The sequence below is a fragment of the Cetorhinus maximus genome, chromosome 6, assembly GCF_964194155.1.
Source record: "Cetorhinus maximus chromosome 6, sCetMax3.hap1.1, whole genome shotgun sequence".
Lineage (NCBI taxonomy): Eukaryota > Metazoa > Chordata > Chondrichthyes > Lamniformes > Cetorhinidae > Cetorhinus > Cetorhinus maximus.
Window position 1 is genome coordinate 87,780,226 of NC_135884.1, and position 22,337 is coordinate 87,802,562.

General features: G+C 47.8%; 1 protein-coding gene across 2 annotated transcripts in view; it reads left to right on the forward strand.

Moving 5' to 3' along the window:
* elmo3 (engulfment and cell motility 3) overlaps positions 1–22,337 on the forward strand; it is a 118,744-nt gene that overhangs the window by 58,953 nt on the left and 37,454 nt on the right. Inside the window, exons 10-15 of one of the 2 annotated variants that reach the window (XM_078543979.1) lie at positions 856–906; positions 1,824–1,946; positions 9,889–10,020; positions 13,559–13,663; positions 14,750–14,858; positions 15,520–15,656. In XM_078543979.1, coding sequence (XP_078400105.1) covers positions 856–906; positions 1,824–1,946; positions 9,889–10,020; positions 13,559–13,663; positions 14,750–14,858; positions 15,520–15,656 — 657 coding nt within the window. The remainder of the gene's footprint in view (positions 1–855; positions 907–1,823; positions 1,947–9,888; positions 10,021–13,558; positions 13,664–14,749; positions 14,859–15,519; positions 15,657–22,337) is intronic. The other variant, XM_078543980.1, reaches the window with a different exon arrangement.

Here is a 22,337-nt window from a genome sequence, read left to right on the forward strand (position 1 = left end):
TACATCACTGCCGTAATGGGTGCTCTGGAGTTGTTGCTTAGGTGTATTGATGTTGAGTAGGGTGCGTTTTACTCTGTACCTCACCATGCGACACCTGGATTTATTCTGAGATAGACTGTTCTCAGTCAGAATTGGAACGTGATGGGTATGATTGGTGCCCCAGCAGACCGAGGCAGCTCGTGCTCTAATACTTCCTCAGCACTCAGCAGTTTCTGTGTACCACTGTATTCTTAAACCTCATAGGATGACTCCGCTTGGTGTGGTGCTGATTAATATAGACTAGGCAAATTGCAGGTTCAATCCTTAGTGCTGGTTCGTCCTATCAGAGGGCATGTGGTATTGGACTGTCCTGTCATTGGGGGTCTGCGGGTTGGCAAGGGCATGAGAACATAACATTAATAGGAGCAGGAGTAGACCATACTCTGCCATTCAGTACAGACATGGCTGATTATTGGCTCTTACTCCACGTTCCCACCTACTCCCTGTAACCTGGTACTGTGTGTATATGCATGTGTCAGCAGAATTTGTCTGGCTGTGATGCCCACATGGTCAGATAGCCTGTCAATATAGGTTCAAACGAAGATAATGGCCCTTTGAGCTGTCAGGGGCTTTGGAACGGTGTCCCAGCAAGAGGCTGGAGAAGGAGGGATAAGGTCTGGAGGAGGAGGATTTGGAACAACTTGCAGTGAATAACATTAATTTGGAATTCATAATTATCCTTAGCACAGCGATATTTTAATTCTCTCAAATTGTGCTGACAAATTTCATTCTCATTTAGGAACCTACCTCGTCTATTGTCAAGAGTCTGCTCTTGGGCGATTTCAAAGTTTGTGTTTATTTCTTTCCCTTGATTAGGAAACAATGGAGTTCCTCAATAAAAGAAACCTCAGGCAGTACATTTTCAAGGTAAGGCTCACTTGCACTCATCATTCGAACTGAGCAATGTTATCAGAGGGAATGTGGGATTGGACAGTCCTATCACAAGACCTGTGGGATTGGACAGTCCTATCACACGAGCTGCGGGATTGGACAGTCCTATCACACGAGCTGCTGGATTGGACAGTCCTATCACACGAGTTGCGGGATTGGACAGTCCTATCACACAAGCTGCGGGATTGGACAGTCCTATCACACGAGCTGCTGGATTGGACAGTCCTATCACACGAGTTGCGGGATTGGACAGTCCTATCACACAAGCTGCGGGATTGGACAGTCCTATCACACAAGCTGCGGGATTGGACAGTCCTATCACACGAGCTGCAGGATTGGACAGTCCTATCACACGAGCTGCAGGATTGGACAGTCCTATCACACGAGCTGCAGGATTGGACACTCCTATCACACGAGCTGTGGGATTGGACGATCCAATCTGAGGGGCTGCTGTATTGGACGATTTTATCTGAGGAACTGCGGGATTGGACAATCCTATCAGAGGGGATATGGGATTGGACAGTTCTATTAGTAAGGATCTCCTGCGTCAGATAATATACTGTTAGGAAACACTGTGACAGGGAGGTGGATAAATACCTATTACAGGACGCCATGGAAATGGGAATATACTAGGAATATTGATCAGGAATGGCTTTATTAATCTGGTAGTTTAGGCAGACAGTGTAACTGAATCTACATCCTTATAGGCTTGAGGTAGCTCTCCACATTCTATCAATAGCTCAATGATATCCTCCCTCTGTACCACTGTACCCTCAGGTTTACACTTTAAATGACAGAGCCTGTGATGCCATGGAAACAATGGTAGCTGAGGTGTTCTGAATGTCCAGTTTTATTGGAGCACTGATTTGCTGTGTTTTGTTTCTTTCTGATAGAACATTATTCTAAGTTCTGCTACAATGAGGGACGAGATGGCCCATTACTTGTACGTTCTACAGTCCATTTCCCTCAACCTCCTTGAGCCCAGGATGAGGATTCCGATGGACCCTTATAACCAGGTACATCTGTAGCTTCCAGGGATTGGCAACCAGGCATCTGAGCTGAACACGTTGTAATCATGGTCTGGGGGGCTACGATGGGGGGTGGTGAGTGGTGGAGCGGGGGGGGGTGGCGTGGTGGGTGGGGGGGTTGGCGTGGCGTGGCGTGGTGCGGGGAGGTGGGGGTCAAACATAGATCTTACAGCAGAGAAAAATAGGCCTAACAGATCCACAGTGTTTCTGCTCAACACGAACCACCCTCACCTAGGGTTGCCAACTTTGGTTAAATGTATTCCTGGAGGTTTCATCACATGACTTGCCCCCATGCTCCAACCATTATTCAGCCAATACACCCATCCTTGTGACACACTGCCTTCCTACACCAATTGGAAAGCAAAAAGACTCACTACCCAATTGGATTATGCTTGACTGTCAGCCAAAAGAGCCTTTTTCCCATTTTCAATGGTAAAGAGATATGTTCAAAGAAAATGAAGAAAAGAAAATCTTTTTTAAGATCCCATTAATTCATTTCTCCAGGATTCCACAGAGCTGTGTCCTGCAGGTGGATCTTCAATTCCTGGAGACTCCAGGCCAGTTCTGGAGAGTTGGCAACCTACCCTCATCCCTCTCCATGTAACCCTATCAGTATATTCTTCTATTCCTTTCACCCTCAAGTGGTTATCTCACTATCCCTGAAAGACATCCATGTTAATTGCCTCAACCATTCAATGTGGTATCAAGCTCCACACTCTCACCACTCCATGCGTAAAGACCTTTCTCTGAAATGATTTATCAGATTTATTGACGACTATCTTCTAATTATGGCCACTAGTTTTGGACTCCTCACAATGGGAAACATCTTCTCTATGTCCACCCTCTCAAATGCCTTTATTATTTTAAATACAGTATATAGCTGTAACTCAGCTCTTGAGAGTTTGAGAACATATGTTGTATTAAATTTTAATAATGTGTGTTATTTTTGTAAAGCCAAGTACTTTGGAGGAAAAGATTGGCTGTATTTGGTGATGCTGCAACTGCAGAGGATGCACTTCAAGCCCATGTACTTCCTGTATTCATGATATGGTCCACATACTTTAATATACCACAGGCTATATACAATTTGTAATCTCCAATAATAGGCTTTCTCCATCCCCATTGCATTTACTATGTTTAATCATCACAAACAGCCTTTAAATAATGTTTGGAACCTTAATGCAGACAAGCTGAAAAGGTGCAGCTCAGAGGCTGATGGCAGGGAATCCGGCCTGGGAGACGGTGGCTGGGAACTCAACCACCCTCACCCCAGGGCCCACCCGCACTCAACCCAGAGCCACTGTTACCAAAGAGACTGAGGGAGGGACCGGCAGCCAAATCCCACCCCCCCCTCCCCTCCCCTCTGCATTCTCCCTCACCCCAGAACCCAGATCCCAGGCCTCCTGAGGCCTGAAGCCTGAACCGAGTCCACACTGTCGATCAGCCTGCAGAAGCAGCAGCCCAACTCCCAGTGCCAGCTGAGACCTCCTGGTCATAGTGGCCCCAAGAACCATAAACCGCGATAGGCCCAATGGTGGCACCTTACCCAGATAATATCATATACCCAACCACTGGGGAAAACTGTGTGTTCGTGGGTGGATGTAAGGTGAAATGAGTCCATTTGCACACATTTGACTTCAATTCAGCCTCAGGAAATTCAAAGATTATCCCGTGGCAGCATCCACAGGACCAATGTGAGAGTCCTCAACTCTTCCACACAGCCTGTGTCAGCCAGCCTAGAGAGTTCCACAAAGGTACATCAACCACCTATAATTATATAGCACCCTTAACATATAATGTTCCAAGGCACTTCGCAGAGGCATTATAAAATAAAATATGACACAGAGTCACATAAGAAGATATTAGGTCGGATGACCAAAAGCTTGGTCAAAGAGGTAAGCTTTAAGGAGTGTCTTAAAACAAAGTGGAGAGGCTTAGGGAGGGAATTCCAGAGCCTGAGGACTAGGAAACTGAAGGCATGGCTATCAACGTGGAGCGGTTAAAATCCTGGATGTTCCAGAGGCCAGATTAGAGGAACACAAATATCCTAGAGGATTGTGAGGGAGGAGGTTACAGAAATAGGGAGAGGTGAGGCAATGGAGGGGTTCAAAAACAAGAATGAGAGTTTTAAAACCAAGATATTTCATGACCAGGAGCCAATGTAGGTCAGTGAGCACTGGGGTGAGAGGGCAACGGGACTGGGCCAACAATGCCAGATACTGAAAAAGCCCCTGAGAATTCCCTCCATGTTCTTGCTTTTCTTTGCACTGCCCCCCCCAAACCATCCACAAATACGGGGGGGGGGCAACAAACAAAGGAGCAGGATAAGAAATGTATTTACGGAGTGAGTTGTTATAATCTGGAATCCACTGCTTGAAAGGGCGGTGGAAGCAGATTCAATCATAACTTTCAAAAGGGAGCTAGATATATATTTGAAAAGAAGTATTTGCAAGGCTGTGCCAGAAGACCAGGGGAGTGGAACTAATTGTTTAACTCTTACAAAGAGCAGGCACATAAACAGTGGGCCGAATGGCCTCCTGTGCAGTAATCATTCTATGATTCTGCACACCCCAAAAAAGCGTTGGCTCTATTAAGTAATCTAAAAATGGCTGGACTCCACCCGGCATGGGACAGATATTGGAAATTGCTGTTACAGATCAGCCAGCCACTCATCTTGAAGCACGTGAGTTTGTGTTTGGTCTGCACCAGTTAAGGGCCAGCAGGGTTGGCATGTTGTTCCTCAGCACAACGATTGCCTTACAACGTGCAATTTATAATGGTCTGGCTTAGCTCAGCCCATCATGCCTTTTCTCAGGTTAGATACTTGCCTGGATGAGTGCAGCTCCAACAATACTCAAGAAGCTTGACACTGTCCAGGACAAAGCAGCCCACCTGATTGCACAAACATTCACTCCCTCCACTACCAATGCACAGTAGCAGCAGTGTGTACCACTTACAAGATACACTGCAGACACTCACCATGGCTTTTTAGATAGCACTTTCCAAACCCACGACCTCTACCATCTAGATGGACAAGGGCAGCAGATACATGGGAACACCACCATCTGGAAGTTCCCCTCCAAGCAATTCACCATCCTGACTTGGAAATATACCACTGTTCCTTCACTGTCACTGGGTCAAAATACTGGAACTCCCTCCCTAACAGCACTGTGGGTGTACCGACACCACATGGACTGCAGTTGTTCAAGAAGGCAGCCCACCACCATCTTCTCAAGGGTAATTATGGATGGGCAACAAACGCTGGCCTAGCCAGTTATGCCCACATCCCATGAACAAATAAATAAAAAAATACGCTCTTCCTGTCCACAAATCTGACTCCCCAATATCATGGATTTTGGGCTCTGCTCTTGCGTTAACTCCATTCAGATTTGCTGTGTCAGCTGTCACAGTGAGGTTGCAGGCTTTGGAAAGTCGATAGCTTGGTTGTGGGACTATCTGTAGCCAGCCTCCCATGTCCCCTTCCTCGCTGCCATGTGGGTGTACTGTGTATTCTGCCTGAAGGTAGGCCCTTGGCTCATTCCTAATGTTTCATTCTGTGCCATTTTCTTGGCAGTGTTTTTTTGTCACTGGTGGTTTGCCACTTCCTTCCACTCTCAGGGGCAGGGCGAGGAAACAGCTCCCAAGCCTACCTCAGCCAGGACGGAAATCGAACCCATGCTGTTGGCATTATTCTGAACCACATGCTAGCCTACTGAGCTAACCAACTCCCATATACTGCAGATAAAAAGTATAGATTCATCAACAGACCATGAACAATTTCATGGAATGATGCAGCACAGATGAAGGCCATTCAGCTCATCATGTCTTTACCAGCTTTTTGAAAGAACTGTCCAATTATCCACCACCCCCCCCAACCCCACCACCCCACCACCTCTCTTCTCCCCATAACCCTGTCAGTATTTATCTATTCTCCCCTTCCTTTTCACAGTGTCTCCTGATGTTGGCTTGAAGGTGTACTCACCATGCATTGTGTCTGCCCACACATGCCGTTTTCCCCCACTGGTTTCTTACCAGCCCACATAAGTAACTTTTATGACAGGAAATTGTGGAGCAAAAATAATCTGAAATGCATTGTGTGGATTATGGTTTTCTGAATAGAATAATGATGTTGTGAAAAGTTTATGAATGAGTATTAAGCATGGCATGTTATGGTCTGGTGGAATATTGAATCTGCTTCCACCACCCTTTCAAGCTGTGCATTCCAGATCACAACAACACGCTGTATTAAAAAATATTCTCCTAATCTCCCACCTGGTCCTTTTGCCAATTATCTTAATCTGTGTCCCCTGGTTACTGACCCTCCTGCAACTAGAAACAGGTTATCCTTAACCACTCCAAGAAAACCCTTCATAACTCAACACTGCTATTAAATCTTCTCTGCTGTAAGGTCTCTTTCTCTGCTGTAACCATACAATGATTCTAAAGAGAATAATCCGAGCTTCTCCAGTCTCTCCATGTAACTGAAGTCCCTCTTCTCTGGTATCATTCTCGTAAATCTCCTCTGCACCTCCTCCAAAGCCTTGACAACTTCCTAAGGTGTGATGTACAGAGTTGCTTCAAATGTATGCCCCCTGGTTGTTGACCTCTCTGTTGTAATGGTGTTGGTTACAGAATGTGTGTGTGTGAAGGAAATCTTCATAGCCTTCTGTATGCTAATAGCAAGTCTTTATTAACTACCTGTAACTATATACATATATACAGTAAAGGGTACAGGCAAAGACCTATCTCTATAGCTAGGTCTTAACATCTCTCAGGCCAACACCACACTAACCCTAGGTCTAGGGTCATGTGCCTCCTTGCATCACTGTGTGGACGGTACTGTACTCAGTCTCACATTAACACTGTATAGACCAGATCCTTATACTACACCCTCTGCTAAGGGAAATAGGTCGTTCCTATCCAAAACAAAAACAGAATTACCTGGAAAAACTCAGCAAGTCTGGCAGCATCTTCTATCCACCCTATCTAGGCCCCTCATAATTTTATACACCTCAATTAAATCTCCCCTCAGCCTCCTCTGTTCCAAAGAAAACAACCCCGGCCTATCCAATCTTTCCACATAGCTAAAGTTTTTCAGCCCTCGTAAATCTCCTCTCTCATGTGATCACAACGCACGTGTTTATGTTAACATTACACTTTGAACTGTATAAAGGGAAGGCTCACCTCACCTTGAGTTCACCCATTCGCCTATGTACTATAGTTGAGGTCTAACCAGTGGTTATCGCATAACTCGCTTGCTTTTGTACTCAAGAATCACATATGCTTTTTAACAGCTTTCTAAACTTGTCCGGCCAGATTCAATGATTTGTGTACATACACGCCCAGGTCTCTCTCTGTTCCTGCCTCCCCTTTACAATTATACTGTCTAGTTTATATTCCCTATTCTCATTCATCTGGTAAAAATGCATCACCTCGCACTTAGCTGCATTAAATTTAATTTGTGTCTGCCCACTTCACCAGCCTGCATCCATCTGAAGTCTGTTAGACTCTTCTTCACTGTTTACTACATTGTCAACTTTTATGTCAAACCTTGAAATTGTGCCACTCAAATCCATATCATTAATATATATGAAAAAGACCAGTGATCCTAATAACGATCCCTGGGGACGTCCCTGTATAGCTCACCACTACTCTCGGCCTCCTGTCTTGCAGCCAGTGTCATATCCACTCTGCCATTGCCCCTTTAATCCCATGGGCTTCAGTGATCCTGTAACGTAATGATACCAAAGTCCCACTGTTTGCTGTGCTCAACTGGCTTGCCTCATTCAATTTTAAGGAGATGTGTCAATGCAGCAGAGCTGTGGACTGATTGGAATGCAGCTGACACATGGACAGTGGAAGTCTCACTCACAGTGATCTGTATTTGAACAGCCCCAGCCTAGATTGGAAATACAGGAATGCCTTTGAACTCAGTCACAGTGTGTGTGAATGGAAGCAATCTGTGAATAGTGAAGATACTTGCAATTCAGTGCAATGGCCCTGAGGTCATTTAAACAATTTACACTTTAGACAACCATTGTGTGGCCCATGGAATCTCCCTGTCCCCACCTTACCATCTCCCCCCTGCATTCTGGAGCCTTCTAAAGCCTCAGTGTCTTCACTTTTCTGTTCCCCCCCTCCCCCCATCTGCTCTGCAAAGTCATTACACCAACAACTCATATCTGTAGCACTCCTCATGTAAACTGTGCTCAACAAATCATTTCCATCAGATGTCTTCATTATGATTGCCCAGTAATGGCTATGAGCATCCAATTTTACTCTGTCTGGATCCCAATAACTCACATGCAAACCTCTATATTCATGGGAATTGTCTCTCATTCCCCTTCACTTCCCCACACACACACATACATGGTTACTCACCATGGCCACAAGAAGATGGCCAGGGTTTGGAGGACTGAAGATGTCAGGTAGCCAATCATCAGAGGCGTACATGGCTACTGATTAAATTCAAACATGGAAGCTCTATCACTGGCACAGTGCTGATAAAGCACTAGACCGGACTAGATTGTACAGAGCCGAATCTCAATCCTAGTGGAATGGGTGGACAAGTGGCAGATGAAATTCAAAGCAGAGAAGTGTGAAATGATTCATTTTGATAAGAAGAAAGCAGGGAGACAATATAAAATAAAGGGTGCAATTCTAAAGGAGGTGCAAGAAAAGCAGGACCTGGGAGTATATGTGCATAAATCATTGCAGGTGGCAGGTTGGGAGTGCAGTCAGTAAAGCATAGGGCATCCTAAGCTTTATCAATAAGGGCGCAGAGCAAAAAAAACAAGGAAGTTATGTTAAACCTGTACAAAACACTGCTTCAGCCTCAACTGGAGTGTTGTGCCTCACTAGTACAGAACTTGAATCTTGCTGAAAAAAGGGACATGTTGATGAAGTTTTTCATCTTGTACTCATAAGGACAAAGGCGCGAATGCCAAATTTCAAATAATCACTTCATTGTATACCACAGGAGAAAAAAATGCTGAATGGTTGGCAAGTTGACTCTGATTAGCCAGGGCATTGCTGTGGAGGAAACAAAGAGGAACTATGGGCTCCCACGACCCAACCTGATGTCCAGCCCCACCTTCACTCCGATGTCTAGCCCCACTCCGATGTCCAGCCCAACCCCCATTCCGATGTCCAGCCCGACCCCCATTCCGATGTCCAGCCCAACCCCCACTCCAATGTCCAACCCGACCCCCACTCCAATGTCCAACCCGACCCCCCACTCCAATGTCCAGCCCCACCCTGCCCCTGATTTCTAGCCCCACGTCCACTCTGATGTCCAGCCCCACCCCTCTGATGTCCAGCCGCACCCCCACTCCGGTATATTACTCTGACCCCCACCCCCGTGCCCGGCCTCACCGCCACCCCCGTGCGCGGCCTCACCGCCACCCCCGTGCCCGGCCTCACCGCCACCCCCGTGCCCGGCCTCACCGTCACCCCCGTGCCCGGCCTCACCGTCACCCCCGTGCCCGGCCTCACCGCCACCCCCGTGCCCGGCCTCACCGCCACCCCCGTGCCCGGCCTCACCGCCACCCCCGTGCCCGGCCTCACCGCCACCCCCGTGCCCGGCCTCACCGCCACCCCCGTGCCCGGCCTCACCGCCACCCCCGTGCCCGGCCTCACCGCCACCCCCGTGCCCGGCCTCACCGCCACCCCCGTGCCCGGCCTCACCGCCACCCCCGTGCCCGGCCTCACCGCCACCCCCGTGCCCGGCCTCACCGCCACCCCCGTGCCCGGCCTCACCGCCACCCCCGTGCCCGGCCTCACCGCCACTCCCGTGTCTGGCCCAACCCCCACTCTGATGTGAAGCCTCACCCCCCCACTAGTCCTAACTTTTCTAATGGCCCATAATTAGTTTTGGATCCATGCTTAAATTCCACTTTCTTCATTGTCTGTCTCTTTATTTTTCCTTTAGGAGCAGAGGGATATGATACACAGTCTGCGCCAAGCTGCCTTTGAATCTGAATCTGACACCTCTCCCGGGAACTTTAACACAGACAGGCGAAAATCTTTGTGTGCCAGAGAGTTCAAAAAGCTTGGTTTCCCCGTGAGTTTGAGCACCTCTTTTACTTTTTGTCTCTTCGGGAAGCTCGTGTTGTCCGAGGATTGTTGTCTAACAGGGCAACTTCCACTGACCAATTTGAACAATCTCCTTACAAACTGAGGTGCTGGCCCAGTTTGCTGTTATCAGCAAATCCTCGCAACATCGCATCCCCCAAGCAAAGTGAGAGTGGTCAGTTTTCACCCCCATCTACACTCTAGCCAGTTTATCCTCCATTTTTCCCCATCAATGATGAGGACCAAGTTGGGTTGCAGTCATGTCCTAGCCAGAATGCATTGCTGGCAGCTAAAACAATGGAGTCTATTCACTGAGATTCCCCAAATCCACCTTCTTCACAACAGATTTAAAGTACTTTGTCAATTTGGTTGAATCACTATTTCCATGTTGTATAATAAGTGGAATGTATTTTTTGTTAAATTCGGCTACATTAATACCTGGACAATGAATTATCAGTAATATTTTTACATTAGTGCTGAACAGTGAGACTGAAATGTATTGAATGAAGTGTCATTGGTTCACCGTTGATACATGACCCATGATGTATGTCTCATGATGTCTGTTAGTAGTGATTGGGCCATACATACTCTTCAATACTGATCATGTCCTTCATGAGCCTCTTTCTTTAAGATAAAGGGAGTGAAAAATACCTGTTGATTTGCCCTTCTCCAGGAAATTAAACAGCCATGTGGATGTAAAATTGACCAAAATCTTGAAAGGCTCTGGGATCTAGTAATATGGACCTTATCTGGGTTTCAGTGTTTCCCATTGAAATTAGTTCAGTTTACAAGATCTAAGTTTCCTACTCCCTTGACCAAAGTGTTCTCTATATTGTTAGCTATCTCATGATTTTCTAGGTTTGGATTTTTTTTTAATTGTTCCTGATTCTTTCATTCTGGTCCTGAACCATTTAAACCTGGAACTATTCCAATGACTGGTCTCTCCAACTCTTCCTTCCAGTGTGCTGGGGCAGATTCATTCCCAACCTTCTTGTGCGATGAGATCTTTTGAGTCCTCAATGGGACAGCTCTACATGGTGTATGGAAGGTGGGGTTTTGATGGGTCAGAAGGACCTCTCTCATTCCTTGCTTGTGCCTTCTTAAGAATGAACGTACTGCCCCTGTCAGGGAGCCGAGATGGAAAATATGACAAGGGTTTCACCTGACTCAAAATCGAGGTTGGAGCCTAGGGATTTAAGTGCCATGGTGCATTCTTACTCACTGCTTCCTTCTTTACCTCATTCTCAGCATATGAGCATCGTTGGCAAGATTGGCATTTATTATCCATGCATGCTTTTGAAACAATTGAGAGGCTTGCTCAGTGGCCGATTAACCACATGGTTGTGGGACTGGCCAATTTCCCCTCCAGGGTATACGTGAACCAGTTGGGAATTTACAGCTTTTACGGGTCCCAGCTTTTTATTTAAACCAATTTCAAATTCTCAAACTACCATGGCAGGATTTGAACTCAAATTCACCTGGATTATTAGTCAAGGCCTCAAGTTACATCATCAAGTTCCTGGTCCCATGACATAACCACGATACTGCAGTACCTTGTCAGCTCTGAGTAGATGTATTTCATCATAAAGTGAAGGAACATCCCTCCATCAGAGGATGATGGTGTTTGTATCCCTCATTGAGGTCAGGCCCCCTCCAGATGTCCTTGTCATCGCTATCTGACTGGCATTTATTGATCCGGGAATGACAGTGGAATAGATTTGCCCGCCAGCCATATTAGCTCTTCCCAACTCGGCCACAACTGACTGATTAAAGGTCAGTTCTCCCTGTCTTTCCTGCAAAGAAGATTTTTACTCTGAAATGCATTCATACCATTTTATTGCTTTTTATTTGTTCATGGAATGCAAGGGCCAGCATTATGTTGTCCAAACCTAATTACCCTTGAGAAGCTGCCTCTGAGCTGCATTCCGAAACTGTTGCAATCTGTGTGGTGAATGTATGCCCACAGGGCTGTTAGGTAGGCAGTTCAACAATGAAGGAACGGTAATATAGTTCCAAGTCAGGATGGTGAGTGATTTGCATATGAACTTGTTCCCAAGTGGTGTTCCCAAGCTTCTGCTGCCCCTTGCCTTCCAGATGGCAGAGGTCACAAGTTTGGAAGGGGCTGTTGAAGAAATGTTGGTGGGTTGTTGTAGTGCATCTTGCAGACGGTACACACTGCTACCACTGTGCACAGTGGTGGAGGGAGTGTATGATGCCAATTAAGTGGCCTGCTTGGTCCTGGAGGGTATCGAAATTCTGGAGTGTTGGTGGAGCTGCACTCATCCAGGTAAGTGGAGAGTAATCCATCACGCTCCTGACTGGGGTCTTGCAAATGGTGGGCAAGCTTTGGGAAGTCAGGAGGTGAGTTACTTACCTCAGGATTCCTAGCCTCTGAGCTGCTCTTGTCAATCACATGGCTAGTCCATTTCATTTTCTGGTCAATAGTAACCCCTAGGAGGTTGAAAGTGGGGGATTCAGTGATGGTAATGCCATTGAATGTCATGGGGTGATGGTTAGATTTTCTGTTGTTGGAGATGGTCATTGCCTGCCACTTGTGTGGCGCAAATGGTACTTGCCACTTGTCAGCCCAAGCCTGGATATTGTCCAGGTCTTGCTGCATTTGGACATAGACTGCTTCAGTATCTGAGGAGCTGCGAATGGTGCTGAACATTGTACAATCATCAGCGAACATCCCCACTTCTGACCTTATGATAGAAGGAAATTCATTAGTGAAGCAGCTGAAGATGGTTAGGCCAGGACACTACCCTGAGGAGCTCCTGCAGTGATGATCTGGAACTGAGATGATTGACCTCCAACAACCACAACCATCTTCCTTTGTTTTGGGTGAGACTCGAACCAGCAGAGAGTTTTCCCCCGGATTCCCATTGACTCCAGTTAAGCAGCGCCTCAATTCTAAATTCTCATCTTTGCTTTCAAATCCCTACACGGCCTCTCCCCTCCCTATCTCTGTAATCTCTTCCAGCCCTGTAACCATCCAAGCTATCTGCGCTTCTCAAATTCTGATCTCTTGAGCATCTCCGATTTTAATTGTTTCACCATTGGAGGCCATGCTTCCAATTGCCAAGACTCTAAACTCTGAAATTCCCTCCCAAAACTTCTCTGTCTCTCTATCCTCCTTGAAGATGCTCGTTAAAACTTACCTCCTCCACCCCAATATTGCTTTCTGTGGAATGGTGTCAATTTTTCTTTGATAAGGCTCCTGTGAAGCACTTTGGGAGGTTTTGCTATGTTAAAGGTGCTTTATAAATGCAAGTTGTTGTTGTAGTATCAGCCATTCTGCTCACCTTCCATTACTGACCCCTGCTGAGAAGTGAAACTGAGGGTTAGCGAGGGCTGTCAGACCTCCTGCACCCTTGTTGCCTGGGTGGCACTGACTGCCCAGCCTCACAGCTGAGGAATGATCTCCCATGAAGGTTGCCAGAATGCAGGCTGTACAGAGCAGAGGAAGGAAAGTCTCCATGCAACCAGTTTCCTCTCAGTAAACCTGTTGTCTTTTCCTCCTCCAGAACAATGCCAATCCCTCCTTAGACTTCGATCGGACACCTCCTGGGCTGCTGCCTCTGGATAACATGATCTACTTTGCCACACGCCACTCTGATGCCTACAACCGGGTAAGTTGGCACCCTCTTATTGTGTTCCAGCAGAAACCAGCAGCCGACACTGTTTAACCCTTACGCTGCCACTCAGTTTGAATCGGCTACTTTGTTTCCATTTGTGAGGGAACATTTCCCTTTAAGTGTAGAAAGCCGGCTTGTGGGCAAGAGAGGAGTTGGGCACATGAAGTGTGAGTGGCATGAATGGTATCGCTACGTGCAAACATAGATGAATCTTTTATATACCTTTTGGGGGATACAGCTGAACTCAAGATTAGCAATCAACAGCGGGGGAGAAAAGGCCGGGTTTTCTTGTTGCCGACCTCCCCCTCTCCACTCATGCCTGCCATTGGGTGGGTATATAATATGGGTGTTGTGGGGATGGTAGGCATGTACACAGAATTCTCATTGGGGCAGAGAATTGGGAAAATTGGAAGAGGAAGAAATGGCCGAAAGTTAGGTGCTCAAGTTGGTCAGGCTTCGTGAGAAATCTAAATACATTCACCTCAAAACAAAAAATTTTAACATGGCTCAAATCTTCACTTTATCTAGAATGTTCTCCATTTCTGAGACAAATCAGTTAGAGGCCTTGTAAACCCATGAGGATGTTTTCGCTTCCTGCTCCCTCCCAGTTTGGTACTAGGTAGACTGACTAAACCACATTGGCTTCTCACTCGGTGCAATTCTCCCATCACTCCTCTCTCTCTCTCCCTCAGCTCAGTCAAGAGGTCAGTTTTTCAAAGAACTTTCCAGTGCGGTCCCAAGACCTACAGAGCAGGGAGGAGCCAGATTCCATTCCCAGCTGGTTAGTTGTTGATAGAAGTTAGCTGGTCTCAGCCAGGCCACCAGGGGAGCTGTTATATTTGGCTCCAGCAGTCATAGGCTCTTTGTCCTAATGACTACCCAATATGTCTTGCATGTGTGTGTGTACGTGTGTGATGGGGATGGTCAGAACAACATTAGACTCTGACATATCAAGAATGGTCTCCTGGGTCAGGTCCAAAATGAGGCCAACGTATAAAGCCACCACCCAGTGCTTTCAGGAGAAGTGGGGAGGAAGTTGGAAAGTAATGGAAAAACATACTCTCTCTTTCTCCTTGACAGTTTGTCCTTGAGAACAGCAGCCGTGAAGACAAGCATGAGTGCCCATTCGGGCGTGGGAGCATTCAGCTTACCATAATCCTGTGTGAGATACTAAAGATCGGAGACGCACGTAAGTTTACCAAAGGCCCTGTGTTGCTGTTTAGTTACAGTAAAGAGGTGACAGATATTTAACCAAAGATAGAAAGGAAGATACTCATCCTTGGGACATTGGATGAGTATGTTGTGGAATGCAACTAGTGTGAGGTGAATCGTGCACGTTGGGTAAACCCTGGGCTGGGCCGGGAACACTCGGGAGTCAGGCTGTTGTTGAGATAAGAAAGCCAGCCCACAATGCCAATCTCCTCAAATCCAAACAAAACATGACCCTTCAGGAGTGAAATTGGGAATCACTTCTACAAACAAAGTGCGGTAGAAGTTTAAAACTCTCTTCCATAAATATCAATTGATCCAGGGGTGAGCTGGATTCAGACTCAAACCCTGGAGGGTAAAGATCAAGGTTTAAGGTATCCCATTGCCACTGGATAACTGCTGTCCTAAGCCAGGACAGGAATCAGGAAATGGCAACCAATCTTTCCCCTTTAGATTCCTCTTTGCTAAGTGAACTGTACTCCATTTAAGGTGAGTTATCAGTTTGCATCAAGTTGCTACAACCTTATCAAATAATGCTTCCATATAGTGTTCACAAGGGTTAAGAGTAAGACACTATAACAATTGAGCTTTGCGTGTCCATGTTGCTGCATTCCCAAAATGTGTCTCCTTCTCCTTCACAGCTTCAGAGACAGGGCAAGACTTCTACCCCATGTTCTTTGCCCAGGACAGGGTTTTTGAGGAGTTCTTCTGCATTTGCATTCAGCTGTTGAACAAGACATGGAAAGAGATGCGAGCCACACAGGAGGACTTTGACAAGGTATCACCTCCAAATAGACCTTGGGCAGACGTGGTACACTTGGAAAAAAGGAACCTTTTTCGGGGCTAAAGAGCAGGATTGGATAATTCTTTCAAGGGTCTACTACAGGCACGAGGGGCCAAATGGCCTCCTCCAGTGCTGTAACTGTAACATTCTATGATTGAATTAGTTCATTGAGCAGAATGGTCATGGCAAACAGTGACTCCCAGGGAATTCATTCAAACACTGGACAGTCACAATACAAGACCACTGGGCCAACCATAGTCCCGAAACCAGGTGGTTGCTAACGCTACTTGGAAGCAAATATTTTTTTAAATTTCTTTGCCAACTGGTTCTGCCCTGTGGCCTTGCTGAGGCACTGATTTATAAGTGCCAGGAGGACTCCCGAACCTCACTCAAATGTTTAATCACCATCTGAAAGGTTAAACCCATGGGCGTGGGTGCAGTTCATCACTGTCAAAGCTGACCCTGGATCCGGGATTACCACATGGACATCAGGAAACGAACCTCGATAGACCTTTTACTGGCAGTAGCCCAGGGCTGTCTGATCCCCAGCTTGTACTGCATTAATTGTTCCTGCCCTGACGTTTGTCCCCACTGCTGATAGGAGGGTGAGGGAGGCAGGAGAAAGTAGGGGCAGTGTTGTCACATTGTAGCCTACTTGTGCTCAGTTTTTCCTGGTCACCATGTGCACATCCTTGCTGGAAGATTGATGAGTTACCTCAGCCTAGCTTTCTGTAGGGCCACCATTTCTTGGGCTGAGCTTGAGGGCCCTGGCATTTCCCGTCACCTTCTGGAGCCTCTGCCCTTGAAATTTTTTGAATTCCAGAGAGTGAGTGAGTGCTAGCTATTCAACCCTGGAGCAATCACAACTGAGCCCAGTCCTGTTACTACACAAGTGACAGCATCAGCTGGGAGAACAAAGGTGCCCTTATTAACTGGGCGAGATCAATTGATTCAGCCCAGGCCAGACATTAGAGCTGGGACTGTGCTGTCGGTGCAAATCAGGCACTCCCTGAACATGTTTTGCTGAGCCTGGGAGAGATGTCTATACTAATATCCAGGCCTTGCTTGGGGAAGATGCTCTCAACACATCACCACGGTGACAGAGGGCTTTTTAACTTTAATTTATTTTTGTTCATTTGAAACGCATCTTTTTTTTCAAAAGAAAGGTTTTGCTTTTCTGGCATGTAAACACTGGGCTTTATTGGCTTAAGCCCTTCGTGAATGGATGACATGGGTCCCTGTGCTAGAGGTTTGGCACAGCAGGGCTAGGCCGAGGCCTGATTGGATAGAACCAGGCCCTATTGTGCTTTGGATGTGCTTGTGTCAGCACAGCCTGCATGGTGTGAGTCACTGCAGAGAAGTTAATGAGCTGCCACCCGGGAAGATTTCATTTTACTTTCTGCCAAACTGCTCCGTCAGCCCAGGCGTTGAATGGCCCTTGATGTGAATGTGGTGAGTTTTGGATGCAGGCCCATTCCTTTAGTAATGAAAGACGGGAGGCTGTGCATGTTCTCCTCTTTCAGTCACTTCGCTCAACAGTGAACGACTTTCTGTGTTCGAAGAGCAGAGTAAAGCTAGGTCAAGGAGGGGGGGAACCACATTGTCAGTTATCAGTTAGAGCTAAAATGGCACTGGGTCGAAAGTTACCATTATTAAAACCACCAATGGTCATTCCAATCTCTTAAATTCCCAAGATTGGCCCCTCTAGAGACCAATATCCAGGAATAACATCAGGGATGAGGTTGGGGGAGGGGCAGATTTTCATCTCTACCCATTGAGAGGCAATCTGCTAGATCAGATCCTGAAACCATTACACCACCCACCCTGCCTTCAGTCCACAGGCCCCTATGACAGGGCAATTGGTTGCCAGATTATCTCTCCCCATGTATGGCGCTAAGACCTCCTTAAGACTGATCCTGGATCAGAGCCTCACCTCCCCCAAAGAAAAGTCAGCTTTACTGCGCTTTTGTCACTCGGCAAAGCGTCGGAAATGTTGGAAGATATCCCGTGGCATTGCTCGCAGTTAGCGTGGGATATGGAGCATGATATTTTGTCCCCAGGGTGGAGCTGAGCATTACAAGAACACTGCTCCTATGTGGGACAGGCCTAAATAGACCCTATAGTCAGGCAGAGGCAAATTCCTATTGGTGGAAGTGTCTCCAGACTGCCAGCTGTTGGCTCATCACCCAGCTATCTTCACAAGTTGATAATGACTGGCTCATATCTTTTTTTTAAATGCTTTTGCAATCGAAGATTGCCCAGTTGATATTTTCTGCACAGCTTGAAATCAGGAGTGTGAAGGAGATTCTTGAAGTTTTGTCATAAATTGATGAGGACAGGGACATACTGGAGAAAGGTTTGCATTTATATAGCAGCTTTCATGAACACAGGATGCCCCAAAGCCTATTAAGTACTTTTTGAAGTGTAGTCAGTTTTGTAATGCAGGAAAACGCAGCAGTCAATTTGTGCAGAGCAAGGCCCCACGGACAGCAATGCGCTAATTACCTGATCATCTGTTTTTAGTAATGTCAAGTGAGGGAAAAATATTGACCAGGACACCATGGAGAACTCCCCTTCTCCTTTTCAAAATAGTGCTAGGAGATCCTTGAGGTCCACCTGAGAGGGCAGACAGAGCCTCGGTTTAAAGTCTTATTCAGGAGACGGCATACCTGACGGTGCGGCACTCCTTGAGTAATGAATTGGAATGCCAGCCTAGAGTGCTCAGGTCTCTGGAGCTGTGGTTGAAATCATGGCCTTTGGGCTCAGGCAAGAGTGCTACCAAATGGTTCACTACTGACAGCCTAAAGCTCCTGCCCATCATAACTACCGTGACCCTGGCTTGAGAGCCCTGAAAAACTGAGATAATTTGACAATGGGGAATCATATTTGATGTTGCTCCCCCTCAATACTCAGCCGACTGGCAGGCCTCTTTGGTGAGGTACTTTGGGGAGCAGCTTTAGCCCGCAGAACCCGCACCACAGGTGCCAGCACCTTCAGGGCAGAAGGGAGATTAGTTTGGCCGCAGTACCTTTCAAATGTCAACCTCAAAAAGATCTGGTACATGATGGGTTAAAGATAATCTCTCTCCGTGCAATGCCCATTAAGAATGGGAATTAATAATTGCTGCTGTCTAACTTGTTATTCAGAGCTGAAAAGGAGAGAACATTAAAGAGTTAAAAGCATTTGAAATGTGGCCTAGCATCAAGACCCCCTCTCAGGGCCTAGTCATTTCCACCCCTAGCAGACCGCGTTGACAAAGCAGGTGCAGTTATTTAGCCAAGGCTCTCTTGTGGGCTGGCTTTTGTGTTCTCCACCTCCCCCTCCCCCCTCCTCCCTCTCCACACAGCCATCTAATGAGTTCTTTCATTGAGTTTATGTAGGGGCAGCACTGAGCATGTGTGTGTGTGTGTGAGAGAGAGAGTCAGTGTTGGAGAGCTGAGCGTGGACCGAGTCAGTGTGGGAGAGAAAGAGAGTCAGTTTGGGGGAGAGAAAAAGAGAGAGAGGAAGAGTGTCAGTTTGGGAGAGTGAAAGAGAGCTCCAGTTTGGGAGAGAAACTCTCTGTGGGAGAACTGAATGCAGATAGAAAGTCAGTTTAAGAAAGTCAGTGTTGGGGGGAGAGAGAGGGGACCAGTACGGTGAGAGAGAGAGAGAGAGACAGGGGTCAGTGTAAGAGGGGTCAGTGTGGGAGGGAGAGAGACAATCAGTGTGCGAGAGAGAGGGGGTCAGTGTGTGAGTGAGAGGGGTAACACATCAGTGTGTGAGTGAGAGGGATCAGTGTGTGAGTGAGAGGGGTCACACATCAGTGTGTGAGTGAGAGTGGGTCAGTGTGCGAGTGAGCAGGGTCAGTGTGCGAGTGAGCAGGGTCAGTGTGCGAGAAAGAAGGGGTCAGTGTGCGAGAAAGAAGGGGTCAGTGTGCGAGAGAGAGGGGGTCAGTGTGCGAGAGAGAGGGGGTCAGTGTGCGAGAGAGAGGGGGTCAGTGTGCGAGAGAGAGGGGGTCAGTGTGCGAGAGAGAGGGGGTCAGTGTGCGAGAGAGAGGGGGTCAGTGTGCGAGAGAGAGGGGGTCAGTGTGCGAGAGAGGGGGTCAGTGTGAGAGAGAGAGGGGTCAGTGCGGGAGAGAGAGGGTGTCAGTGTGGGAGAGAAGAGGGTCAGTGTGAGAGAGAGAAGGGTTCAGTGTGTGAGAGAGGGTCAGTGTGTGAGTGACAGCGTCAGTGTGAGAGAGAGAGGGTAAGTGTGAGAGGGGGTCAGTGTGTGAGAGAGAGGGGGTCAGTGTGCGAGAGAGAGGGTCAGTGCTTGAGAGAGAAGGGGTCATTGCGTGAGAGGGAGAGGGTCAGTGCGTGAGAGAGAGAGGGTCAGTGCGTGAGAGAGAGAGGGTCAGTGCGTGAGAGAGAGAGGGTCAGTGCGTGAGAGAGAGAGGGTCAGTGCGTGAGAGAGAGAGGGTCAGTGCGTGAGAGAGAGAGGGTCAGTGCGTGAGAGAGAGAGGGTCAGTGCGTGAGAGAGAGAGGGTCAGTGCGTGAGAGAGAGAGGGTCAGTGCGTGAGAGAGAGAGGGTCAGTGCGTGAGAGAGAGAGGGTCAGTGCGTGAGAGAGAGAGGGTCAGTGCGTGAGAGAGAGAGGGTCAGTGCGTGAGAGAGAGAGGGTCTGCGTGAGAGAGGGTCAGTGCGTGAGAGAGGGTCAGTGCGTGAGAGAGGGTCAGTGCGTGAGAGAGAGCGTAAGTGTGAGAGAGGGTCAATGTGAATGAGAGAAGGGGTCAGTGTGTGAGTGAGAGGGGGTCAGTGTGTGAGTGAGAGGGGGGTCAGTGTGTGAGTGAGAGGGGGGTCAGTGTGTGAGTGAGAGGGGGGTCAGTGTGTGAGTGAGAGGTGGTCAGTGTGAGTGAGAGGGGATCAGTGTGAGTGAGAGGGGGCCAGTGTGGGAGTGAGAGGGGGTCAGTGTGAGTGAGAGGTGGTCAGTGTGAGTGAGAGGTGGTCAGTGTGAGTGAGAGGGGAGTCAGTGTGAGTGAGAGGGGGGTCAGCGTGGGAGTGAGAGGGGGGTCAGCGTGGGAGTGAGAGGGGGGTCAGCGTGGGAGTGAGAGGTTGGTCAGCGTGTGAGTGAGAGGTGGTCAGTGTGAGTGAGAGGGGGGTCAGTGTGTGAGTGAGAGGTGGGTCAGTGTATGAGTGAGAGGTGTCAGTGTGAGTGAGAGGGGGGTCAGTGTGTGAGTGAGAGGGGGTCAGTGTGAGTGAGAGGTGGTCAGTGTGAGTGAGAGGTGGTCAGTGTGAGTGAGAGGGGAGTCAATGTGTGAGTGAGAGGGGCTCAGTGTGAGTGAGAGGGGGTCAGTGTGAGTGAGAGGGGGTCAGTGTGAGTGAGAGGGGATCAGTGTGAGAGGTGGTCAGTGTGGGAGTGAGAGGGTGGTCAGTGTGGGAGTGAGAGGTGGGTCAGTGTATGAGTGAGAGGTGGTCAGTGTGAGTGAGAGGGTGGTCAGTGTGGGAGTGAGAGGTGGGTCAGTGTATGAGTGAGAGGTGGTCAGTGTGAGTGAGAGGGGGGTCAGTGTGTGAGTGAGAGGGAGTCAGTGTGAGTGAGAGGGGGGTCAGTGTGAGTGAGAGGTGGTCAGTGTGAGTGAGAGGGGGGTCAGTGTGTGAGTGAGAGGGGATCAGTGTGAGAGGTGGTCAGTGTGAGTGAGAGAGGATCAGTGTGGGATCTGTGCAGAGGGAAAGTTCTTGCTTTGCTGACACTGGGTCAGGTTTTTGAAGTGTTTAGATGAGCTCTCTGTATGTGAATAGGGGGAGTTGCTGGTTTATTGCTGGCACCCTGAAAGAAGAGTTTGTGAATTTTTTCCCTCGCCGGTTTGGGTTGCCTGTGGACAGCTGGTGACGATGCTGGGGTCTGGATGAGCCTCTCTAAGGTAGGACATCATTTGCTGTCACCTTCTTTCTGAAAGAGTCAATCTCTCAGAAACCTGATTTAAGCAGGAACAGGAAGAATATGAAAAGCCTGGAAGTTTAATTAATATTTGCAGGTGTCCACTTGAAAAGGGTAAATAGAACATCGTTAAAAGGCGGAGCCATTCATAAAATGATCCAGATCCTTATTCCCAGGTAATTTATTGTGCCCATTCTCAGTTCCAATATGATTCTTTGCCTTGTGTAGTAGTAGGTAGAGTATCTTGGTGTGTCTTAGCATATCTGGGATCTTGCTGCTCTTTAGTGGCCCTCATGACCTGGTCTGCAGTAGCTATCCCCATCCACATGGCTGTGGTCATGCTGGAATCCAATCGGGTCTCCCCATCTCGATTATGTCGCCAGAAAAGCTGGCAGATGCTGGGTCTCTAAGCAATGTTTCTCTGCTGGTTATATATGTATATGTATATAGAGAGAGAGAGACATACAGAGGAGGCACTTCAGGTGTTCCCATGTGTCTGCTGCCCTTGTCCTTCCAGATGGTAGCAGTAGTGGGTTTGGAAGATGCTGCCTAAGGAGTCTTGGTGAGTTTCTGCAGTGCATCTTGTAGATGGTACACACTGCTGCCACTGTTTGTCAGTAGTGGAGGGAATATTTGTGGAAGGAGTGCCAATGAAGCGGGCTGCTTTGCCCTGGATGGTGAAAAGCTTCATGAGTGTTGTTGGAACTGCACTCATCCAGGCAAGTGGAGAGTATTCCATCACACTCCTGACTTGTGCCTTGTAGATGGTGGACAGGCTTTGGGGA